Source organism: Oryctolagus cuniculus, chromosome 19 (genome assembly GCF_051225735.1).
Source record: "Oryctolagus cuniculus isolate XC-2025 breed Fujian yellow rabbit chromosome 19, ASM5122573v1, whole genome shotgun sequence".
In the NCBI taxonomy this organism is placed as follows: domain Eukaryota; kingdom Metazoa; phylum Chordata; class Mammalia; order Lagomorpha; family Leporidae; genus Oryctolagus; species Oryctolagus cuniculus.
In genome coordinates, this window is record NC_142885.1 from 62,941,749 (window position 1) to 62,965,517 (window position 23,769).

Below are 23,769 nucleotides of genomic sequence, written 5' to 3' on the forward strand. Positions count from 1 at the left end.
CCTTGGGCCGCCCTGGCCAGGCCTCTGGTGGCAGAGGTGTCTCCCCCAGCACCAGGATTCCTGGCCCACTGAAGAGGTTTCTGGTCAGAACCCAGTGTGGCCACCAGACATTTTCAGAGAGCAGAAAAAAAGCAGAGTCCCTCAAAGCCAGTAAAGTGTGTGCAGAGAGCAGCCTTCGGCCCCGGAACAGGCTTGCCACCGACCAGAGCCAGGAAGCAGACGGGCAGCCCAGGTCTCTCCTCGGCACAGAGCAGATGGGGACAACTGAGACGGAACACTGGAGGGAAACCAGCTTACGTCAGACGGACGAGATCTGCAAGGGATTCCCAGCTCCGCTGTGCTGGGCAAGGTCCTTAGGGAGCTTCACTGTCTTCATCTGTGAGCCGGGCATTGCAGGGCTCACTTGCAGGGCTACTAGGTTCTGAGACAATGTTGCAAGGGAAGCAGCCAGCACAGTGCCCCATTGGGGTGGCTACCCCATCACCTGAGAGGCAGCAGGCTGGGCACAGAGGAAGGTGCTGGGACAAAGCCCCCTCCCTAAGGCAAACCGCACAGAGAATTCCAGCGCACCTCTGAGAGCCGAGTCCTGGCCGAAGGGGAGGCTGCCCCTAACACAGCAGGGTGCCTTCCAAAAACAAGAAAGCACATCAGTTACTGCCAGCCTAGAGCTGCTAAGGATGCTAATTAGCCATGCTAATGCTGCGGACACAGAACACTGGGAAAGCCACCCTACTTCCTGGGCCTATTTGGAAGCGACACAGTCTTCTCTGTGAACCACACAGCACAAAAGATAAGGTTTATATTTTAATGAAGGTGGTGGTGCGGGTGCTAATGCCAACCTCGGTATTGGATTTGACTGTTCTTTTTCATTTTTTTTTTTAAGTTTTATTTATTGAAAGCTGGTAGTGGGGGGTGGGGTTGGGCAGGAAGCAGGAGGGAGAAATTTTCCATCTTCTGGTTCACTTCTGAAATGCCCTCAGCAGCCAGGGCTGTGCCAGGCCAAAGCCAGGAGCCTGGAAGGGACCCTAGCACATGAGCCATCACCTGCTGCCTCCCAGGGTACATACTGGCAAGAAGCTGTGTCAGAGCAAAGGGGGTACTTGAACCCAGGTATTCTGATACAGGATGTGGGTGCCCCAAGTGGCTGCTTAACACCTGTGTCACAATTTCCCTCTCTTTTCTTAATAGTGTTTACAAGTAGTCTTCAAAAAGATATCTGCAATCATCAGAAGAAAAAAACAAAGGTGTCCCCCCAAAAATTTTTTTAAAAAAGCCTTCTATTTATTAAGTGTCTGTTGTGTGCCAGGCCAGGAATGGTAGGCACCTGATTGCAGCGTTGAGGTCTCGTGGAAGAAGAGGTGGAGCTGTGAGGGCAGAATGAGCTCACATCTCACAGCTGCTGCTGGCTGAGCTGGGTCTGAGCTCAGTCACCTCTGAGGCCTGTGTCCCTGGACCAAATGCCAGCCCAGATGCACAAAGCGTAAGATGTGGGCTGGACACTTGAAATATTTGATAGTACAATCTCTCAAAGGAGTCATCTTGGGGATGAAGGAAACAAAGAAAAGGGCCCATCATGGTCAGGTTCAAGCCAAGGGGATGCTACATTTCTGCGTCAGAACTCCACTCTTCTCTGGGGCCAGAGCAAAGAACTCCAGCAGGACCACAGCCAGGAAAGAGAAAATAGAAGCGTGTGTGGCTCTCTGCAGCCAGCACTCTGCAAACCTGAAGCTTTCCAACAAACATAACAGGAGTTAGGAATTTGGCTCTTAATGTAGGCCTTTTTGGTAAAACATCTGCTTTTGCTCTATAAAAGACAAATGGAAGGTATTTCCAGGAATACAAATAACAATAATAAAATAACTGAAAACATAAAATAGAATATTAAACTATAAAATAAAATCTCCCAATTCTTGCCCTGGTTCCTGCCCCAATTCCTAAGAGAGGGAAGGGTACATGAGAAGCCTGAGCCCCCAATCTAAGAAAGTGAATTCCCACAGGGCGGGGTGGGCCACTTGACTGAAAGTGGCTCCCACGGCGGGGTTGGAAAAGTCTGCCAGGCCTGTTGACCACCCCACAGCTCCAAAAAAACCGCACAAAATCCTGAGACAGTACAGGTGTTTGGTAGGTGGTTAATAATGATGTCACTTGGGATACTCGCATCCCATTTCAGAGTACCTGGGTGTGAGCCACAGCTCCACTTCTAACCCAACTTCCTCCTGGCATGTACCCTGGGAGGCAACAGTAACAATGGCTCAAGTACTGGAGTCCCTGACACCCCCATGGGAAATGCAGTCTGAGTTCTGGGCTCCAAGCTCTGGCCCTGACTGGTGTGGGCACGTGGGAAGTGAACCAGCATATGGAAGATTTCCTGTCTGTCTCTTTCTCTCTTGCAAATAAAATCAAAGTAGATGAGTACAAATTAAAAAAACAAAACAAAACAAAACCAACAACATGAGGACAAGGGCCGTACAATCCATCCTACCACCCGTCAAGGCGGTAACCCAGCCTGCCAGGTGCTGTCTGGGGTGGTCCAGTGTCATCTCATGCAAGTCTGTTAATGACCCTATGTGCTCCCCATTTTACAGAGGGGACCAATGCCAAGGATGTCAAGCGGCCTGTCCAAGGTCACTCAGCCAGTAACTGGATTCCAAAGTCTATGTCTGCCCATGCACACTCCTTGGCTTTCAAAAGATTGAAGGCTTAAGACCTAGGGTTTCATCAAGAGCTTTTTGTTTTGTTGCTAAATAAAGATGCAAATCTGAAAGTATTTCTAAAAGGGAAAAAGAAATTACTCTCTCAGACTTTTCCAGAGAAGACCAGGAAGATGGCTCTGGAGACTACAGACTTGGAAAGGAGCAGCGGCTAAACAAAGTCAACTAGAAAGAGGAGGCGTCTCCAGTGTCCTTGCTCTGATTCGCCCACGAGAAAACCGGCAAGTCTGTGGGCCCAGGGACGTGTCCAGTGAGCAGGGGCAGCAGGACAGCACTGGAGGTACATAGACCTTGGCTCTCTGGGGCTTAAGGAAACACACGAGTTCCCCAGGCCTGCGCTCCAGACACGGAGTACCGATGGGCCATCCGCCACGAGGGGGCCACGAGCGTGGGGCACAGGTGAGGCCTGAGCCTGGGACTGGCTCTGGAACACACACTCAGTTCCCACCCTGCTGCTTCCTCTCGCCACATTTGCAAGCTGCTCAGAGTCGGCGGCAACAGTCACCCAGGTTAGAAGCCCCGAGAGGCTGGGGAATGGCTGTGAAAGTCAGTCATTCTTAAAAGAGAGCTGAAGCAGTGGGACATGGGCACGGCCCATTGGGAAAGCAATTTGGCGATGTGCAGAGAGGCACCAAAAAAATGCTCCTACCCTTTGAACCAGAAAGTCCGCTTCTGGGAACTTAGCCTAAAGAAATAATTCAAGAGAAAGAAAACACTATATTCACCAAGCGGCTCATTACAGCTTAGTCGAGAATAATATAATACTGGAAGCAATCAAAACGTCTACTAGCAGGCAAATGTCTGAGTCAATTACAGCAGAAGTCACCAGTTGAATCTTGGTGCAGTCCTAAGAAATGAGACTTACTAAAGCCGTACCACGGCATGGGAAACGCCTTGTGCTGCAGTGGGAAGAGGGACTAGAGGGGGCGGAGTGCTGGGAGCACGATGTGAACACAGATGAGGGCAGACACGGAAAATGTCCACTACTGTTTGTCTAGGGAGACGAAATCGTGGGAAGCTTTTTCCTTTTCCTTTCAAAACTTCATGTGATATTATTGTACTTTCTTCAATGTGTAATGCACATCCAAAAAGAAAAGCAAAATATTCTATTTCCTCAAGGTCAATAGCAATAAACACAAAAATTGCTTGTGGTTTTACAGGAAACAGAATATGGGGACAAATTAGGCCTAGTGCAAACACATTTATTTCAATAATGGTTTCCAAGATTACTGTACAAAGAGGGCTGGTGCTTGCATTCAGATTTGGACATTCACCTAAAAGCTCCTCTCCCTAACTCCCTGTTTGTCCTGCAGACGCGGACCTCAGGAGGCCAGGATGCTCACAGAGCCCACGTCTTGCCCACCTGACGCGCTGCAATGCTCCACTGCTGCTTGGCCGGCACTTCCTGCGCCGTCCGCCAGGTGCTGCGCCCCTGCCTCACAGCCACTGTCCTGCCTGCTTGGGGCAGCAGCTGAGAGGAAATCACGGGCAACCGGAGGCTCAGGGAGGTTGGGGAACCTGCTCAAGGTCACCCTACCAGAGTCGGTCTGCTTAGCAAGTCGGTGACCTTAACGTCGCTCCACACGGGGAGCCCAAGTCCAGGGTTCTGCCTGAGTTCTCATCGGACCCAGGGTCCCGGTGACCTTCATTTCCTCCCACAAGGGCTCTCCCTGGCAGCACGGCTCAGCGGCACGCAGGCCCGTTTAGTCTTAACGTTATCTGTTCACGGTTCCAGCCCTGGGCCTTGCACAGTGCCTGCTCCTAGAAAAAGCTCACCAAACCCGTGACATGGAAGGACACACAGGGTCATTTACAAAGCACGAGAGGGGGAAGGGCTTCAGGGCAGACGCCTCCCCGGCCGCCCTCCTGCTCTCCCCTCACTGGCTCTCGCGCATCTCAGGAACCTTGCAAGTGCTGCTCCTGTCTGCGAAGGGTCCTTGAACTCTCAGTCCAGGTCCATTACCTCGCAGCTTCCAGCACCAATGCTGCCCGCAGGGTAGTTTTTTACTGATGGCTCCTCAAGCCCTGGTCACGTCAGGCCTCCCTCCACCAGAGTCCTGCCACCGTCTGATCTCACACCTGCTATCTGTCTACTTGTTAGTGAACTTCACCTCTCAGGTGCACACAGCAGGGACATCTACCCCGTCCCTACCCCCGGTGTAGCCAAGCACTCGGCACACAGTAGGGAAGCAGCGGCTCTCTGATGAACGTGTGACTGGATATTTTAAGAGTTATGAATGATTTGCCAGTGAGGGTTGCCTGAGCTTCTCTGCTGTTTCCTGAAGGAAAACAAAGGGTGGGATTTCTGAAAAGGACCAACCTCTGACAAAATTTAAAAATTCTAGTTGGTGGGGGGAAGAAAGAGAAAAAGAAGAAAAACCTTTGATTCCAAAACCTTTGATTCCAAAGAGGTAAAGAAGAATGCTCTTTGGATACAAGCAAAAAAGTTGAAACAAACCACATAAGCCTTCAATTGCTTGCTAAACCATACACTTCCTTTAGCTGAAATTCAAAGCAAACTGCTGTGTTCTGATTTCGGAAATGGCCTTGAAGAGCTAAGCGTCCGGATGATTCCAGACAGCTGCCCTGCAACAGGAACTGGACTGAGGTGAGGGGCCAAAGTCCCCTTCAGAAAGCAGCTCTTCGGTCACAGAGGAAGCTTCTGTAAAGGAGACGCCTCTGCTCTGGGGTGCCCACGGTGTTCTTGTCGCTCTGCTGCCCGGGGACCCCGGGAGTTGCGAGTTGCTGTGAACTGGGCAGACAAGAGACCTCAAGGTCCCAGGAGCTGTGCATCCCATCTGGGAGGGAGGCAGGCGGCTCACCCTGGCACCTGTGACTTCGTGAGGTCTGAGTGGCAAGGGGAGAGAGAATAACCATCACGAAGCGCCCGAGAGCAGCCCGAGTGCTGGCTGCTGAGTCCTCAAGCTACCTCTGTGAACACAGGCTGCAGAGTGGACACACGGCCTCCTGTTTCTCTCATTTCTCTACTGTGGCTCTGAACCACCTGTCCCAAGCCAGCAGGATGTGATGTTAGCAAACAGCGTTCACAGGTGATGGTCAAGGCCCTACAGCCTCACCACTTCCTACTTGGCTCCAGCTGCGGCCACCTCCTTGGAGATGCTTCCACGTGCCACACCTCTGGGCCTCAGGCTACTCCTGCACTGTCTTGGCTTAAGCATCATTCTCTCTGCGTCTGTCCCACCTCCCTCCCCAGGAAGGGTTAGGGTCCTGGCCCCATGCCGCTTCGGTAAGGGTCTGGCCAAATGCCCCGCTACCACCTTTTTCTACCTCACCCTCTACTCTGATTCCTGGAGACTGTGTTTTGGACAGCCCCATGTGCAGCTCTCAGTGGGGCTGGGGGTGGGGGGTGGTGTCATGGTGCTCCAGTCTGGGCTCTGGAGGCCACACTGCCTGGCCAACTCCTGGCTGTTACTACCTGGGTGACTTAGAGCAAATCTGTTAACCTCCTCCTGCCTTACCTTCCTTGCTAAGATGAGTGATCACATGAGAAAATCCACATACAGAACTGACAGGAGTGATTCACTTTGTAACAAAGGGAGCACTCTCCTAAAAACACTAAGAAAAAGCCTGGTGAGCCATGAACCAGAAGAAGGCAGAGTATAACCCAGGGCAACCGCTCTCAGCACCCCACCCTTGGGACCTTCTGGCCCCGGGGTGGGGGATACTCAGCACGGGACTCTGCAGCCTGGGTCAGCACCCCTCAGGCCAACCAAAAGTTTAGGTAAGTATACAGCATGCAGAGGGGTTGCTGACAGGGTACACGCTTGTCAGAATCACCTCCCCTAAAATCTGACACCCAGTAGGAACACTGCCACCCACAAACAGAACCGTATGCTGGCCGGGGGCAGCGGCACTGGTCGGGAGCTCAGGAAAGGGAGACACCAGCGGCGCGGACAGGGCGGGGCCTGTGGTGAGGTCTGTGGGTTGCATCAGGCAGCTGGGAATGTGGATCAAGACAAGACACATGGGTCCTACTTCCTCTGCACCCCTAGGAGCTGAGGCAGAACCACCCGCTGGGGGGAGGGGTGGGGGAGGCCTGCAGATCCTCGGGTGGGAGGAGCACCCACGTCATGCCTGCTTTTCCAAATCCAAAAGTGAAACACCTCTGCCACCCTCCCACACAGCCTCGCAAGGGAAGCCCCATGTGACGGAGCCCTCTAAGCTATCCACTCACTTCCACGTCTCCAGGAGAGGATTTCTAGGAAAAGGCTACGGTGCTTTCTAAGAAAGCAAGCGTGATCTTACGAGGGAGATAAAGTACCATGAACGGCCTCACCGACACCGCTTCCTAGAGCGTGGCTGCAGACCAGAAGCGCTAATGACGGAAGCACACGGTCAGCTGCTTCTGAGAACCGTCTGCCCCAGAACGTGGGGCTCCCGCAGGCCCCCAAGAGCCCCTTTCATTTGCGAATGCCTAGCTTAGCTCCAAGATCTGTCAGCTCTCTCCGCGTCACGTCATCTCGGGGGTCCTGAGGTCTCCGAGCAAGGCTCTCCCACCCACCTCCTCCGTGCTGGATGCACCGTGCTTGTCCCCTCCTGGCTCCCACTGAGGGCTCAGGGGTGTGCTGTGCACAGCAAAGGCAGCACACCTGGGCCAGACACAGTGGAATCCCAACCCCTGCCTTTCAAAGGGCCACACCCTTGGGAAAGCCACATCTGGTGGCCAGTGTGGCAGGTGCTGTCAACGCGGCATGTAAGCTCCTGTTGAAGCAGGCTTTTGACTTGACCCCCAGCCAGGGAGCGGTCCCTGCTGCCCAGGAGGATGGGTCCGGTGGCACTCACCCGCCGGGTCTTCTCCACGTCGCCGCACGGCAGGCGCTTCACGAAGTCAATGCCCGTCAGCGGCGTGCCCGTCGGGGGCAGCAGGATGGAGGCATCCATCATGAGATACTCCACATTCATGGGCTTCATCTAGGAGAGACACCACAGCAAAACTCAAAGAGGGCCCCTCACTTTGGGGAGATGGGGCAGGTTACGCAGGCAAGCGAGGGACACAGGTGAAGGCCGGAGGCAGCAGCTCCGGCTCTCCAAGGTGCACGCACTTCCTTTAGCTGAAGCGGCTGCTCTGGGGCTCTTGAGACGCTGGCTTTTCGACTAGGAGAAGCTCTGCTCTCTCATCCTCTCATCGCCCACACGTAGGAACGGGGCTCTCAGGGACGAGGCAGCTGCCTTGCCTGGAGGCTGCCCCCGCGAGTGTTGCCTCCCTGCAGCCTGCTCCTCTCTCTGCCCTTCCCGTGCCGACATGAGCACTACCCATGGGTAGGCTGGGCCTGGAGGGCTTCAGCAGGGACGCTTCCTGCTGTGTTGCTAGGAGCCGAGCTTCAGAGAGGAGAAAGAATGCACTTGGGTCGCTCAGTTAGCTGGTGGCAGAGCCAAGGCATGAGCCCAGGCCTGCCTTGCTCCAGGCGGCCATGCCCCCACCCCCAATCCTGGGATTTCCAGCCAGGACCCGTGTTCCCCCTTCCTTCACATCTTCCCCATGATAACAGACAGTATTTACGGAGCATCTACGGACTGCCAGGCACCTGCCTGGCTCACCTTCTGCTAGATGCCGGTGCCCATATCTCAGAGGATAACACCGAGTTCCGGGGAGCAAGGGCACTTGCCCACAGTTACAAGGCCAGACAAGAGCAGAGCTCTGCCTCCTTCCACACTACCTCCATGGAGCCTTCCTTGATGACTAAGACACAGGGTCGCATCGACTCCCCTCCTGATTCTGACCACTTAGCGCACATGTTGGCTGAACACTAACACTTTATTTAGCCAGCGTCCTAATTAAGGAATGGCATGCCACTGAAGAAAGTTGTCTATAGAATCAAGTTTATTCTCTTTTCAAAAAGGGGGTAGCAAACAGATCATGTTCCCTTCCTGCCACATAAAGTTGAGGGAAGATGGCAAGGAAGCGGTGAGGGCCCTGCTGTCCAGAAACCTGGCAAGCAGGCCAGGGGCCAGGAAGCCACTCAGGGCATGCTGCTTGCCTTCCTCTTTAGAGGGCCAGCCCCATCCGCCGACACTGCCCTCAGCACTGCCCGCCTGCGCCACCTTCCCACCTGCCTCACCGGCTCGACACTGCATCTATTGTTTGCCATCACTTCCACGCCCTTACCCTGAATTTAAGCCTGCTGTGAGGGGAGCGGGCTGGCTGGGCCCATTAAGCCTCTTCCATTAAACCAGAGGTACTGGGCCAGTGCTGGGGTGCAGTGGGTGAAGCTGTGGCCAGCAATGCCAGCATTCCACGTGAGTACTGGTTCAAGTCCTGGCTGTTCCACTTCCAATCGAGCCCCTGGCTAATGTGCCTGGAGAAACAGCCGAAGATGGCCCGAGTACGTGGGGCCCTGCCACCATTGTGGGAGACCCAGAGAGAGTTCTGGGCTCCTGGCTTTGGCCTGGCCCAGCCCCAGCCACCGCAGCCATTTGGAGAATGAACCAACAGATGGAAGCACACACTCTCTCTCTAACTCTGCCTTTCAAATGAATAAGTAAATCTTTAAAAAAAAAAAAAAAGCCCCTCGAGGTGCTAAGGGAAATGAGGGGAGGGCTAAAAGCCAAGCCGTGGCTTTAGCACAGCAGCCTCCTTGCAGGGTTGAGCGGAGCTCAGGGTCTATCACCACCTCATTCCGCTAGGAGGCCGAGCTGAGGACGGCCTTCAGCCAAAGGCTCAGGCTGTGTCGTCTTTGTATTACTCTAGAATGCCAGGCACTGGGCGAGACATGCCATAAACACTTGACTAAAACTAACAAAACCCAGGAAGCTTCCTAGGGTGGGAGGGGAGGAAATGAATGGTTGTAGTACAAGGACACCACACGAGACACCTCGCTGAGCGGCTCTCATCAGCCTGGGCAGCGCCATGCTGGGGACACCGTCCTACAGATGGAAGAACCCAAAGCTCAGATGCTAAGCAGCCTGCCGAGGGTCACACAGCAACATGCACCACACGCAGACACTGCGCAGGTGGGCGCTCAGAGCCTGCCTTGTCCACACGGCCGCATGATGCGAGTCTCACGTTTCCAACTGGGCACCACACCTGGGGCACTGCTGCGGAACAGGGGAAAGCGGGGTAAGACAAGATGGCAAATAACCAGGAGATCCACCTGCCGCTAACTGCTGGGCCAGGGGCTGGGAGGCTGAGCCACTCTTCGAAGCGCTGTGGACACAACAGGAGGAGGCGCAGTCTCGTGCGTCAGCCCACGTGTGAGCAGCAGCAGGAGGCCTGGGTGCTGCTGGGCCCTCTCTGAAGGTGAATGAGGCCAATTTACACCTTTCCATGAAGCAGCCCCGGGCCGGCCCTGTGCTGAGCGAGGGCGCCGGGCACAGCGGTGCACCCAGTGACCGAGCTAGGAAGCCAGGGAGCCACTTAGCGCGAGCTGCCTTTTTCTTTTTGACACTTTAAACACTTAGGTTTATTATAAACTTCCCAAATCACTTTACGCTTTGGTGAGTAATGTCCACAAAAAGGATCATTTATCATCTATTTGTTATTTACTAAGGCAGGTGCCAAGGATGCAGACAAACACGCAACACAACAGAGGTCTGTTACTCACTGAACGCAGCACGCCTCCCTGTCCTCCCCGCAGGGAGAGCGGGCAGACCGCACGGGCACTGTGGGTGTGTGGAAGAGCTATGTGCTGGAACATTCCAGTGACGCGGCAAAGCCAGAGGCAGCCTAACACATTGGGAGGGGAAGTGCCTGGCTGGGGAGCCTGGCTCTGCTACCCACTGGCCGGACAGATCTGGGGACATCCATCAACCTGTCCGCCCGTGTCCTGACGACAGCAGCTCTTCCGTGGCTGATGTGAGAATGCTCACCATGCACAAAGTACTTTACATACCGGACAAGGAATACGCCCTCTTCCAAAGACACCCCCACGGCCAACACTATTCTGAATCAAAGTGGATCTTTCTGAACCCTGCTACTGACACAGCTGGTAGGAATCAGAAATCTGAGCAGTGCAGGGATCAACGACACCATTTTCCACGGACTTCCCTACCAATGTGCCATTTGGTCAGAAGGCCCCAGATCAGAGAGAGGGGCCCTGGGTGCAGCAGGTCGCAGGCGCGTGACCCTCACTTACTGTCATGCTCCTGTATTCATCTTCAAACATGTCCAGAAAAATTTCTTCTCCCTAAAAAGAGAGGAGGAGAGGGAAGAGAAGATTATTCATATTTTTTCCATAAACAACAAAGTATTACAAACCCCAGTTCGCGGCTTTGGGGCCATCTGTTTCTCATTAGCAAGTTCTCGTAAATCACTAGGATGTAAAACACACACGTGAACACACACACACACTCAAAGGAAAGACCAAATATCAAATGGCACCCCCAAAGCTGTTCTTTATTTTTTTAAAGCGTATCACGTTAGAGTTCTTCTCTCACAGGAAAACAAAACAAAACAAAACAAAACAAAACAAAACAAAATAACATTATTAATATTTAAATATAGAAATGGTTACTATTTCAAGTGTTTAACATCCTCTAGGTGTCGATAATGGCTGAGAAAATGGGAAATCCGGGTAAAGTTGCATGCTAAATGCGCGAGGCCCACACCTCGGAAAGGAGGAGAACTCAGCATGCTTAACACCACAGTTCTGCGCTGCTTCCGTTTGTTTCTGGGGAATACCGGGAGGGTCTTGGAGTTCCTGCAGGCCCAGGAGGTCCCCTTCAGAACGGAGGGGCAAGCAGGAGCCTGGATCTGAGACGTACACCCCAGGGACCAAATCCCAGTTTTGCTTCTTGGAGCCACTCTGCTTTGCAGCAAGCGCGAGCTGACAGCCCACGCCTGCTGGGCCGTGAGTGTTGTGTGTTAACTCACATGACGCACAGGCCACAGAGCCTTGCCACTCAGCCATGTAACTGTTCACCATTATCACACTGCTATGGACGACAGTGAGAACACGCCTGCCTCCTCTCATAAATCCTCAATCAAACCTTACACACACACACACACACACACATACAGTCAGGGTGGGCAAGGAAATAGGTCCTTTTTACACTTTTCCAGCTATTTGAACCACCAATAAGCCGGCAAGTCTCACAGATAGAATAAGCCTAGAAAACACAAGAAAGCTTCTGAGGCATCCTTCTAGGGGGTAAACCCTACAGGATAAAGGCAGGAGAGGAGAATCTAGGTTGAGAAAAGGGAGCCTAAATTCAGATATAGCTCTCCTTTTGTTAACAGAAAAAGAACCACCCACTGGGAAGATGCCCAAGCCTATGTCTTCCTGATCTTGCCATGTAAAAGCTATCTACGGGGAAATAAACGCAAAGATGACCACCACAAGCGCGAGGTTTCCACTCCTCCAGCCTCAGCTGGTCGGAGCATACCCTCACCGGGTGTCCAGTGTGGCTGTGAGGGTCTGAGGGGGAATCTGGGGTTTTCTACCACAGCGTGTGGCCTCGCCTGTGCAAGGCCACTGCCGCAGGATGGGGTCATCTGAGCCTGACAGGCTGGATTTCCAGATTACAGGACCTCATTTTATCTCAACAAACACTGACCGCAAGGGAAAGTGGCTGAAAAAGATTTCTGCAAAGAAACAGCAGTCGCAGGAAAGTACCAATGAAGCCAGCACAGGTGAGCAACAAGAAAACGGCACTGCTGACCCCTCTCCCCAACCAGGAAGACACCGTGAGCCACCTCAAGAGGGGTAACACGAAGGCTGGGACATCCACGTGCCACAGCAGAGGGCCCGCGTTCAAAACCTGACTCTCCCAACTCCAGCTTGCTGCTAATGCACTCTGGAAGACAGCAGTGACGGCCATTCACGCGGGAGACCTGGGTTCAGCTCCAGGCTCCTAGCTCTGGCCTTGGCCCAGCTCCGGCTGTTGCAGGCATTTGGGAGTGAACTAGCAGATGTGACCTCTACCAAAAAAAATTAAATTAAACAAAACTGAAGATACCCATCCTTCATTTACATGTATAGGACTGGATACCACAACCCTGATTCTAGAGGACACCCACACCACTGTCCACTTGTGCTCTGCCAATTACCTTGTAAAAATGTCGCACCAGGTGAACACTTTCTTCCCTCGCACCCTGTTAAAAGAGAAGGAAGGAGTGAAGGGGGAAGTCTTACAGAGAGGAATGGTCAGTTATGAACCTAAAATCTGCGTCTACATAAAACATGCTGGACTGTATCCTTAATATATACAATGGTTCTTAGGAGAGAGGGAGGAAGGGAGACACAGGTTAAGATGAAAAGGGCAGCGGCCAGCGCCATGGCACAGCAGGTTAAAGCCCTGGCCAGAAGTGCAGGCATCCCATATGGGCACCAGTTCTAGTCCCAGCTGCTCCTCTTCCAATCTAGCTCTCTGCTATGGCCTGGGATAGCAGTAGAAGATGGCCCAAGTCCTTGGGCCCCTGCACCCACGTGGGAGATCCGGAAGAAGCTCCTGGCTTCAGATCGGCACAGCTCTGGCCGTTGCAGTCTTCTGGGGAGTGAACCAGTGGATGGAAGACCTCTCTCTCTGTCTCTGCCTCTCTCTGTAACTCTGTCTTTCAAATAAATAAAATAAATCTTTAAAAAAAAAAGAAGAAGAAAAAGGCAAAAGAATAGGCAATTCAATGTAATGACATGGAAAGCTAACAGACAGCTAACCGGGGAGAATGGGTGATAAAATAGGGCTATTATGGCTCTATTTTTACAAAACAAAAAATGTATTTGTGTGTATATGTTATGTTGTGTTTGTGCATTAAGAGTGTATTTGGGGTGGGCATTGTGGTACAGCAGGTTAAGCGGCTGCTTGAGGTGCCTGCATCCCATGTTGGAGTGGCTGAGATGGAGCCCACCTCCACTTCTGGTAATGTGCACCTTGGGAGGCAGCACATGACGGCTTGGGTACCTGGGTCCTTGCCACCCACAAGGAAAACCTGGATGGAACTTCTGGTTTCTGGTTCCTCCAGGCCCGGCCCTAACTGTTGGGGCATTTGAGTAATCATTCAGCAAATGGAAGAACTCTGTCAATCTGCCTTTCAAACAAATAAAAATAAATAAACTTAAAACCTACACAGACATAGAAGAAAGTATCAACTATAGATGTTACTTTAACCTCTGTATTTCCTATATTTTCTAAGACACAGAGGTAAAATAAGAGGAGGAGGAATGAGAACAAAAGCAATTGAAAACTTAATGAATGTGTATTTTAGCATATAAAACTATAAATCATTATATGTGTGTGTATATAAAAGTTTTATAATACAAAAGAAAAAATATTTCACTCCTGGGGACAAAGGCTGGGTCATGTAATTATTCTAGCAGAACTACTCCAATCCAGTGGCCAGGGGCACTCTGCGAGCCAGTCTGAGCAAGTGGGTGGGGCACGGCCTGGGGGGGGGGGTGGTCTTGGCCCTGCTGTGGCTAGCGAGTGCTGTGGACACGGCAGATCAGGTGCTCCTGTCTGGATGCCAGCAGCTTCCCTCCCGCTTGCTCCCACCCTCCGCAGCCCGGGAAGGGAAGGGAGGAGAGGCCCTGACCTCCAGGCAGGCCAGATGCACGTCCTTGAGGATGCAGCCAGAGGCGGTCAGGACTTGCTGCTTCAGGAGCAGGCAGCTCAGCTCCAGGGTCGCCAGCCGGATCTTCCCATCTGCAGGGCACCAGGGCACCAGGGTCAGTGCAGAGCACCCGGGCAGAGCACCCGGGACACAGGGTGCTCATCTGACAGGCAGACTGGGCAAGGGCCCCAGTATCCAGCGGAGATTCAGAGGGAAGCCCTGCATGCCACGCCCCTCCAGTCAGCCACAATCCCATGTTCCCATCACAGCTACCTTCACCCAGTACCTCCCTGAAGTCCCTTTATCAGGGAGAGGCGAGCAAGAGAAGGGGAAAGTCTGGCCCCAGACGGAGGCCCTCTGCTTGGCTAGCATCGTTTCCTCATTTCAGCGAGGCACACTCCCACTTTACTCTGGACACCCCCGCTCCACTCTGAGTCATGTGGTTTGTGTGGAGCTGGTCTCCCCTCCCCTACCATTTGCTGCACCGCCAGGCAACGTGCCAGGTAGCACAGAGGGCGGGGCTGTAGTGGGGCCACGTGGCCCAAGTGTGATAAATCACACAGCCACCTCCCCACCAGTATTTTTGATCTTGGAGGGCATTCTACAAATAGAATTTGAGATCTCCCTTCCATCTAGACTGTCCAAACCGAAGTATCTCCCACAGAGCAAGTTTGGAGCCCCAAGAGACAAAGAGACAGCTGGAGAGGCAGGCACTTATCTTGCCAACCCAGAAAGTGGCAGAGTCCAAAGACAGTCTTGAAAACCCTGCTTGATATCCTGGATTCAGCTACGCCTGAAGCCAGACCCCAAAAGGCTCTATAAGCCAGCAACAGCTTTGCTTGTTAGACTGGCTACTTCTGTCGTATCGTTTAAGCCAGTCCGAGCTGGCGATCTGTCAGCTGCACCAAGTTCTGACTAACACAGCTCGCTATGCTACCCAACTGTGATCCAGGCATGGCGCCAGGGGCTTTTAAGGAACCTCTATAAATCTCTTGCAGTAGGTACCCTGAGGACTGTGGCAGACTCTGCTGCTCGGAATGCCAGAACCCACATCTGACATCTCTCCGGGGAGCAAGCCTAACTGTTGCCCAAAGGACAGCCGCTCCTTCCTGATGCAAGGTCCCAGTGTGCCCAGAGGGGCCAGGAAAGGAGAAGTCTCCAGGCCATGCCTCCAAGGCTTCAGAAACATCAAGGGCCAGGCTGGGCCACCGAGGACCACGTAGGCAGGTACACCCCTTACACCTCTCTGCCCACCCTTTGTCCAAGTGGAAAAAGAGAAGAGAAAATCTGCCTGAAAACAAAAAAGCCACATATTCACACAGGCAAAACAGGCCTTCTAAACAGGATTCAAACCCAGGGGCTCCCCGCTACACAAAAAGATCACTTATTTTGTACCTTCTGCCTGCTGCTGCCTCTGGGCAAGTGGAATTGATTCTCCACTCCAAATCCCTGGCCGAGGAGGTGACCATGACTGTCGAGGGGAACAGGGGCCAGCAAGCCCCTCCCTCCGCAGCGAAGCTCTCAGACCTTGTGCCCGCACTGCCGCCCCCTCTCCTCTGCAGGGCGTCCCGCGCAGCAGCCCTGAGAAGCCCCTGTCCCTCCTCGCCCTGGCGGTCCTCTCCTGACACCCAGGCACACTCCACCTGCCTCGTTCACCCAGTTCCCAATGGGGTACCCTGCTCCTGCCTCTGCCACCTTCGTCCAACAGCACCGTCCTCGTGAAGACACGGCTCCTGGACCTCTCAGCTCCACTGACCCCACCGACCACCTCCCCATCCCGTGCCACAGTGCTGGCTCCAGCCATGACCCCTCCTCTGAGCTCTAGCCCCCTTTCCACATGGGAAACACTCTCGTGGGACTTCACAGACCATGGGCTGCGGCTCCTGGGAGGCAGGAGGTGCCGAGGCTGGCCTGCAGGAGGCTCTCGGGAAACATCTGGCCTGCTGACATGAGGCCACTAGCTGGGCTCTCTAGCCTGTCTATCACTCACCAGCACAGCTATGCTCTGCCTCCAGCTACCACCTGGACCCCACTCCCCACGCAATCACGACCTCCCAAGCCCTGCACTGCCCTACGCCCTCCTCGCTGGGTGCTCCTGATCGTTCGCTCAGTGGCTCTCTCAGCAGCTCAGTAAGGCCCTTCGCCATGCACACCCACGCTGCCGTCCCTCTCCTTGCAATCAGGCATTCTCAGTCTCAGCACTGGTGGCATTTCGGGCCAGACAATTTTCTGTCTTTAGCCACTAAATGCCAGTCACACTCTTACTTGTGATGACCCAAAATGTCTCCAGACATTGCCGAATGTCCCTGGGAGGGGGACAGCCCCAGCTGAGAAACACTGCATGCTATTTCCAGCCCTCTTCTGTCTACAGAGTGGTGTTGCCCAAAACCTCTGAGCTGCGCTGAGTGCGGATCCTGGGCTAACGCTACGTTATCAACAGCAGCTGATCAACACTTGCCCACCTCCTCCCCTCTCTCTGACTCTCGGCCCAGCTCATTCTCAGGAAGTGGCTTTGGGTCACCTAGACAGAAAGGCCACAGGCACTGGCAAAACTGGCGAGAGAAGGGCTAGGTGTGGAGAGAGACAAAGGAGAGGGTAAGGGGATGGGAATGGGGAGACAACCCAGAGAGGAACAGGCAGGAGGGTCTCTGCGGCCCAGGTCGTGGGCTCAGGGCAAGGGGATGGCTGACTGGATCCTCAGCGAGGCCGTGGTACCCAGCCGGAGGGCCTGGTCCTTCTGACTCCACGGCCCTGGGCATAGAGGACACCCTAGGTGGGCACCTGGCTGGGCAGCGTTGTTCATGATCCTGATGAGTCTCTCGGCCAGCAGATGGTTGTAGGTGGTCTTCTCAGCCACATTGGGCACCGGAAGCTGGATTCGCTCTAATTTTTCAGGATCCATTCCTGGAAAGGGGGAAGGGAGAATGGAAACAGAGCTGCCTTACGAAGAGGCCCCGCACAGCGGGCTTTCCTCAGCTCCAGCCACCATCTTCCAGGCTTCTGTCACGAACAGGTGCTGCCTGTGCTACAACTTGCAAGTGGTGATAGAAAACGTGTGTTTTAATGCACAGGCACAGGTTGACTTGCAGGAAACTTGGAGGTGAGTTGGAGTAGCCTTGATGCAGTAACTGACAGGAACTGAAGGACCAAGTTCAGCCCTGCTGCTAAATCCCGGCCAGTGGCTCTGACTGCCTGAGGCTGCCCTGCCTTCGCTCCTTAGAAAGGGAGACTGAGGGCAGGCATTCAGCCTGGGGGGGAAGATGCCTGCGTTCCACACTGCAGTGCCTTGCTTCCACACTTGACTCTGCTCTCCACTCCAGCTTCCTGCTAGTGCAGACACAGAGAGGCAGTGGTGATGGTTCAAATGATGGAGTCCCTGCCATTCATGTGGGAGCCTGGGCTGAGCTCCCAGCTCCCGGCTTTGGCTTGACCCAGTGTCAGCCATTGTGGACATCTGAGGAGTAAACCAGCAGATGGATGCTACCTCTCAAATGAAAAAAAAAAACATCATTTTATAAAGAGACAGAAACTTCATAGTGTTGAAGACACACTAGCCCCAAATGATGACATTCATAAGCAGAAGAATGGAAACAGGAGAAACTTCTACAGAGTCCACATCACTGCCCTCTGGTGCCAGGTGTGTGTCTCACCTGTGCCCCAGACTCAGGGAAACACAGAGACCAGACACAAGGGAAAGCGTCACGTCCAACCACTGCCCCTGCAACTCTCAGCACCAAGTCCATGAGCTGAGCCTGACATCCAACAAAACACAGGGGCAAGCAGGTCCAGGGATGGGTGAGGCAGACACACCCCGACGGGGTGGGGAAAGCAGAAGGAAACGAAAGGTGCATGCAGTGAAGCCAACAAGGTGGGTCTGTCATTAAGAGGCAAAGGAATGATTTCTCCTGTGCAAACCACAGTGTTTAAAAGACAGAGGAGGAAGTAGGGGGTGAGGGGGAGAGGATGGGGCAAAGGGCAACACTGGCACCTGTGAGCCACGTTCTCATTTTTCCCAAAGAAAGTCCAGGAGCTGGGACAACAGGAGGACCCACCAGGGATTCTAGAATAGTCCAGGCCTGGACTAGTACTTACCCTCTCAGCTACTCAAAACATGGCTCTTGAAAAATACACTTGCAGAAACAAACATTTCACTTAATCCAAGCTTCGAGAACTGAATGGACTGTTTATGCGTAAAGCACGTCTTTTCCTGTTATCCCACAGAAGGGGGAAGGTGGCACTTCTCGGAACTCTTGCAGTCAGGCCCTTGAGTGCCAGATGACGCTTCACTTAGAACCCTGACCAAACAGCGGGGGACAGCACCGAGGAGCTGACCGTCTGGACTCTAAGTAACTCCTACACACACGCTGACGTCATAAACCGTAACAATATATCTTGCTTTATTGAATTTCTTCCAGCTCCGAGAGGCCAAGTCATACCAAGGAGATGACACGGGTGAGGTAGACGCACGCCTGTGGGCTCCAGTAGGGGAGGACTCTTATGCCCCATAAGTGCGGCTGCATCAGGAAACCTGGCTGCAGAGATTCTGTGCTCCATCTTGGCGCTAGGTGCCCACCGCTGAGGCAGCCTGACTCACTGACCAGCAAGAAGAGCCTCGAGCCGGCGCCGCGGCTCACTAGGCTAATCCTCCACCTTGCAGCGCCGGCACACCGGGTTCTAGTCCCGGTTGCCCCTCTTCCAGGCCAGCTCTCTGCTATGGCCAGGGAGTGCAGTGGAGGATGGCCCAGGTGCTTGGGCCCTGCACCCCATGGGAGACCAGGAAAAAGCACCTGGATCCTGGCTCCTGCCATCGGATCAGCGCGGTGCGCCGGCTGCAGCGGCGGCCATTGGGGGGTGAACCAACGGCAAAGGAAGACCTTTCTCTCTGTCTCTCTCTCACTGTCCACTCTGCCTGTCAAAAAAAAAAAAAAAAAAAAAAAAAAAAAAAAAGAAGAGCCTCAACTGATGGTTTCTGGCATCTGTGTTTTCCAGATGCGGGTGCCGTCCTAAGATGTCTATCCTCCAATTCCCGGTCCTTTGAGAACTGCGGGTTAGTGGCTCTGGGGAAAGCCCCGGGCTCCTCCAGCTTGCAGTCACACCCCCAACTTGATGAGCAGCCCATCAGTCAGAGCATGTCCAAGCAGCAGAGAGGAGCCCAGTGCCCCGGAATGCAGCCCCAGCCTGCAGAAGCAGAGGCAAACTTGCATTTCCAGGGGGAGCTCCATTTTGACTCTTTCCTATTGTTGCCTTCCCCCACCCAGAATTTCTGGAAAATGAGGAAATCTGTGGCAGAATCTTTTCATGACAGGAAGAAAAATGCTCCGAGGTTATCCTGATCTTTCTCAATTGGTGGCTCGGCTCTCTGGGAAGGGAGTGTCCCAGAGGACCAAAACACTTCAATCTGGCCCAGAATCTGCGTCTAGCTCTTTCTTTAGAAAGGAAGTCAAAACCCAGAGATGTTAAGCCATTTGTCCAAGGTCACAGAGCAAGTTAGAGGCACAGCTTGAACAACTTCTAGATGATTCCAGAAGTAGAAAGGGTCCAGCTAGGAAGAGAGAGCACCAGCCTCACTGTGAGCCACCCATAAACACAGCACGCAGGGTGCCAACAGCAGCTACTGGCCACCCTAGCACCACCTCCCAGGGAGGGACAGCAGCTGCAGGAGGCAATCTGGATACTGCACCTCGCAGAACCTCCATCTCCTCACCTGTACAGTGGGGATGATTACGTCACTGCCCAGCCAGGACTGGGCTTGCAGCCCCGGGTCACACACAGTAGTGTACGCAGGTGGGGATTTTCAGTGTGCACATGGCTGAGTGTGCTTGTCTATTGTGTTACAAAAGGAAAGAAAGAGCAAAAGCACACAAATGAAGAACAAGCTAGGGAGAGCTAAAACAGAGCGGAAGAGGAAGGCCCAAGGAGGGGACGCTGCGCTGTTGAGACACTGACTCAGGCTGCACCGGCAACATGAAAGGGAACCTGCCTGGAGCGGGACAGGGAGGGCAGGGGTCAGAGCCAGCAGGCAGGTGAGGGGGGAAGGGCAGGCAAGCTCAGACGCCAGGATCCCTGGAGGCTGACTGCCGGAGGGGCAGCTAGTGGGAGGCGACAAGATCTGGCTGTGATCTGGCGGACTGCTGCCCACCCCACAGACAGACCCAGCAGCGCCATGCCTCCCGTGGGAGTCCATGTGACCTAATACACGACAAAGCTTCGTACAGCAAACCCCTGAACATCTGTATTCTCTGAATTCCCTTCTAGGCCAGGTGCCTCATACCCTCTCCCGTCTCTCTCTCTTCCACCATGGCTTCTACGTTCCTCTGTTCCTCTCAAGTATTCCACCCTGGCCTTGGCTTTCCAGACCTGTGCAGCAAGATGGACGCTGCAGGCATTCCTCTGGGTCCAGCCGCCTCGGAGAGCAGTTGGTGGCCCTCGACCACCACATGCTCTCAAGCAGGCCTCGTCAGTCACCAAAGCACTCAAATGCTTTTAACAAAACGCCCCGGTCTCTGGGCAAAGACAGGGTGTCTGAGAGAAAGAAGCTGGGGGAACCAGCTAAGGCAACAGGGTTTCCTTCACACACCATGAAGACATGGTAACCAGTAGCCAGGCACGTGGTGTGCAGAGCTTCAGTGAATCCTTACGACTTTCTGGGAAGCAGACAACACGACTGCACTTAACAGACGAGGGCAATGAGCCTCAAAGACGCGAAGCCTTGCTCCATGACGCGAAGCCTTGTTCCACGACGCCTCGCCTACTTCCTGGTCTCCCTCTACCTGCCTAAGCTATGTGTGTCATGGCACCTAGCAGAGTTCTGATCACAGACAACCATTCAGAAGTATTTGTTGAATTAATCAGGTTTTAAGGGAGTTTAGTAAATTTGGTCATAGTTAGTGATTTGGGTCAAATACAGTGTTCTGATCAGACGCATCTCCACCCTGAGGAAAACAGACATGGCGCAGAAGCCGCAGCGCGGCACAGCCCAGCGGGCACCCTCACTTATAAGGCGCAACAGGACTGCGAGCAGCTGGGTACCTGAAGTGGTGCCACTGCAGGCAAGAGAAAAACCACACACAGCCCCATTATTTTCTTCAGAAGCATTATGTCATCACACTTTGCTCAGGAAGGCACTTGATTTGTAGAAGAGCTTTGATTTGGGCTGAAACCACCTGCCAATGTCACCTTAGGATGGGGATTCACACACACGTGACCAGTAAGACAGCCCACGTGTGTGAGGACACACCTGCACACACACAGACCCCGTGGTTCTCAGTTACAGAAAGGCGGGTTTGGTTACAAATCCCAGCGTTTCCTTGCCAGTCATCTTCCTCTGATTGAAATAAATGCAGTGGATAACACTGTCCTGTCTGCTCAGCACTTCAGTGCCTGGCGACAGGCCAATTCCAAAGAAACCCTGAGAGCCTCCCAAGGCCGGGAAGACGCCCTGGGCAGCCGATTTCCAGCAGGTCCCAGGCTATCCTGCTCCCTCCCCACCACATGGCCTGGGCCCTCGGGGTTCAGAGCCTGCGCTGCTGCCCAAATGAATCAGAGAGGGTGTCCCCTCTCCATAAGGTGGGGGCGGGGGTGGAACTCCCAAAGGACCCAACCCAAAGAGTCCACACTGGAAGGGAAGGGTGTGGCCGCGCGGGGTCAGTAACTGGTTACCAAGCTTCCTCTAAGTTTCTGGAATTCTCCCCATCTGCAGTAGCCCCTATTCAGGGCAGGGGTGCAAAAAACACAGACATAAAAGAATCAGACAGACAATCCTGGATAAAGACCTGATCACTCCAGGTAAGTAACATAAAACGTTTTCGTATTTCCTCTGACCACGCAGTCTCCTTGGCTGCCGCCACACAAGCACTGCCAGCTTTGGAAAACTGGACACCAGCTATTTGAAAGCTGACAGATGTTGGGCCCCTTCCCAAGGTCCTTCCAGTTCTGACCGTGTGGCAGCTGAAAGCCACAGGCTGTTTTGCCAGCTCTCTGCATGGCAAAAGCTTCTCTTTACCCGCTTACCTTTCAACCTTTCCCATATCTCTCAGCCATATTCCAGTCACTTATCCACAAAGAAAACATGACAGTGGGGCCAGGATTCTTCCTGGGAAGCCATGGAAATGGAAGGGGCAGGATTGGAAGGGTGGTGGACAAAGAGCTGCCCGATTCACATTGCCCCAGCCCCATTTTGGCTCAGGGCTCTGCAGACAAGACCCAAAAGGGAAGGCTGCACTTGCTATACAGATGTGAACCAGCATCTCACTGTGACACAGCTGAGTCACGACAACCAACGCTTTCTTTCCGCCAGCCAATCCATGGTAGGATATTCACTGGGTGCACTGTGTAACCTATTAGGATTTATTGAAAGGTCTAGGTTCACGCTGGTTTTCATTAACATTGCTTTTATGTTAAAAATTATCTCACTAGGAAAACTCTATCAGAAAGGGACCATCTTATTTGGGGGAAGCTTGAGTATATGGAAAAAAGGGGTTGACAGTCAAGAGCAGCTAAACAGCCTGCCACCTGACCAGACAACCACCACCACCAAACAACCCACTGTGCCAACAGGCTAGGACTAGAGCGTGAGCCGGGGCAGCTCCCCCGCCAGGCAGCCTCCCCAGGCCACCAGGTCTCAGGATGACAAACTTAAACTTTCCGTCTCTTCTCTAAACCTGCTTCATGGCTCACAGCCACTAGTCCGTGAAACAATACCACCATCTATTATGGGGAGGCAGGAGGCAGGAGCATGGGGCAGGACTCCCCGTCCCCAGCCCCGCTCCTCTCTGTCCTTGTTAACAGCGCTGCACGGCCGCTCGAGCCAAACTACAGGACCCACCTGGGACTCATCCCTTTCCCTCAATCCCCACAGCCAATCCAGCAGCAGCTCCCAGCTCCACCGCCGAAGCTATCACAAGTCCTTCCAGCTTCCCCTCTCTCTCTCTCTCTCTCTGCAGCCGACACCCCAATCCAATCCACAGGACCTCTTGCCTGGACCACTGCAACAGCCTCCTAACCAGTCTCCCAGCTTTCCCTGTGGTATGCCCCCTCACCCCCACGCATCTACTTTCCATCAGTAGCCAGACGGTTCTCTGAAAAACTTCTTTCTGATCACAGCATTTGCCTACTTAGAACTCATCTGGAAGTCCCCACTGCTCTCAGGATAAAGTTAACATCCTTTTCGTGGTCTTCCAAAGCTCTTCACGATGCGGTGCCTGCTCACCCAGCCAGACTCAGGTCGGTCAGTGCTCCGGCCCTCAGATACACACGCTCTTTCCCAGCACAGGGCCCTGCACATGCTGCTCCCTTTGCCTAGGAGGCTCTTGCCCCAGATCTTTGCAGAGACGGCTCTTTTTTCTATTATTATTCTAAGTTTTCTTCTATTTATTTAAGAGATAATGACAGAGAGGGAGAGACAGAGGGAGAGGTCTCCCATCCGTTGGTGCACTTCCCAAATAGCCACAACAGCTGGAGCCGAGGGGATCTGAGCCAGGAGCCAGGAGTTTCTTCCAGGTCTCCCCCATGGGAGCAGAACCCAAGCACTTGGGCCATCTTCCGCTGCTTTCC

The 23,769-nt window shown here is 53.5% G+C and overlaps 1 protein-coding gene across 9 annotated transcripts in view; it reads right to left on the reverse strand.

The window, feature by feature from the left end:
- Positions 1 to 23,769, reverse strand: part of CLEC16A (C-type lectin domain containing 16A) — a 207,076-nt gene that overhangs the window by 103,051 nt on the left and 80,256 nt on the right. For 5 of the 9 annotated variants that reach the window (XM_051847430.3, XM_051847432.3, XM_051847434.3 and 2 more), the window contains exons 13-18: positions 16,999 to 17,121; positions 14,200 to 14,309; positions 12,718 to 12,762; positions 10,805 to 10,855; positions 7,515 to 7,643; positions 3,361 to 3,396 (exon numbers count right to left, since the gene is read on the reverse strand). In XM_051847430.3, coding sequence (XP_051703390.1) covers positions 3,361 to 3,396; positions 7,515 to 7,643; positions 10,805 to 10,855; positions 12,718 to 12,762; positions 14,200 to 14,309; positions 16,999 to 17,121 — 494 coding nt within the window. The remainder of the gene's footprint in view (positions 1 to 3,360; positions 3,397 to 7,514; positions 7,644 to 10,804; positions 10,856 to 12,717; positions 12,763 to 14,199; positions 14,310 to 16,998; positions 17,122 to 23,769) is intronic. The other 4 variants (XM_051847431.3, XM_070065000.2, XM_089320724.1 and 1 more) reach the window with 1 other exon arrangement.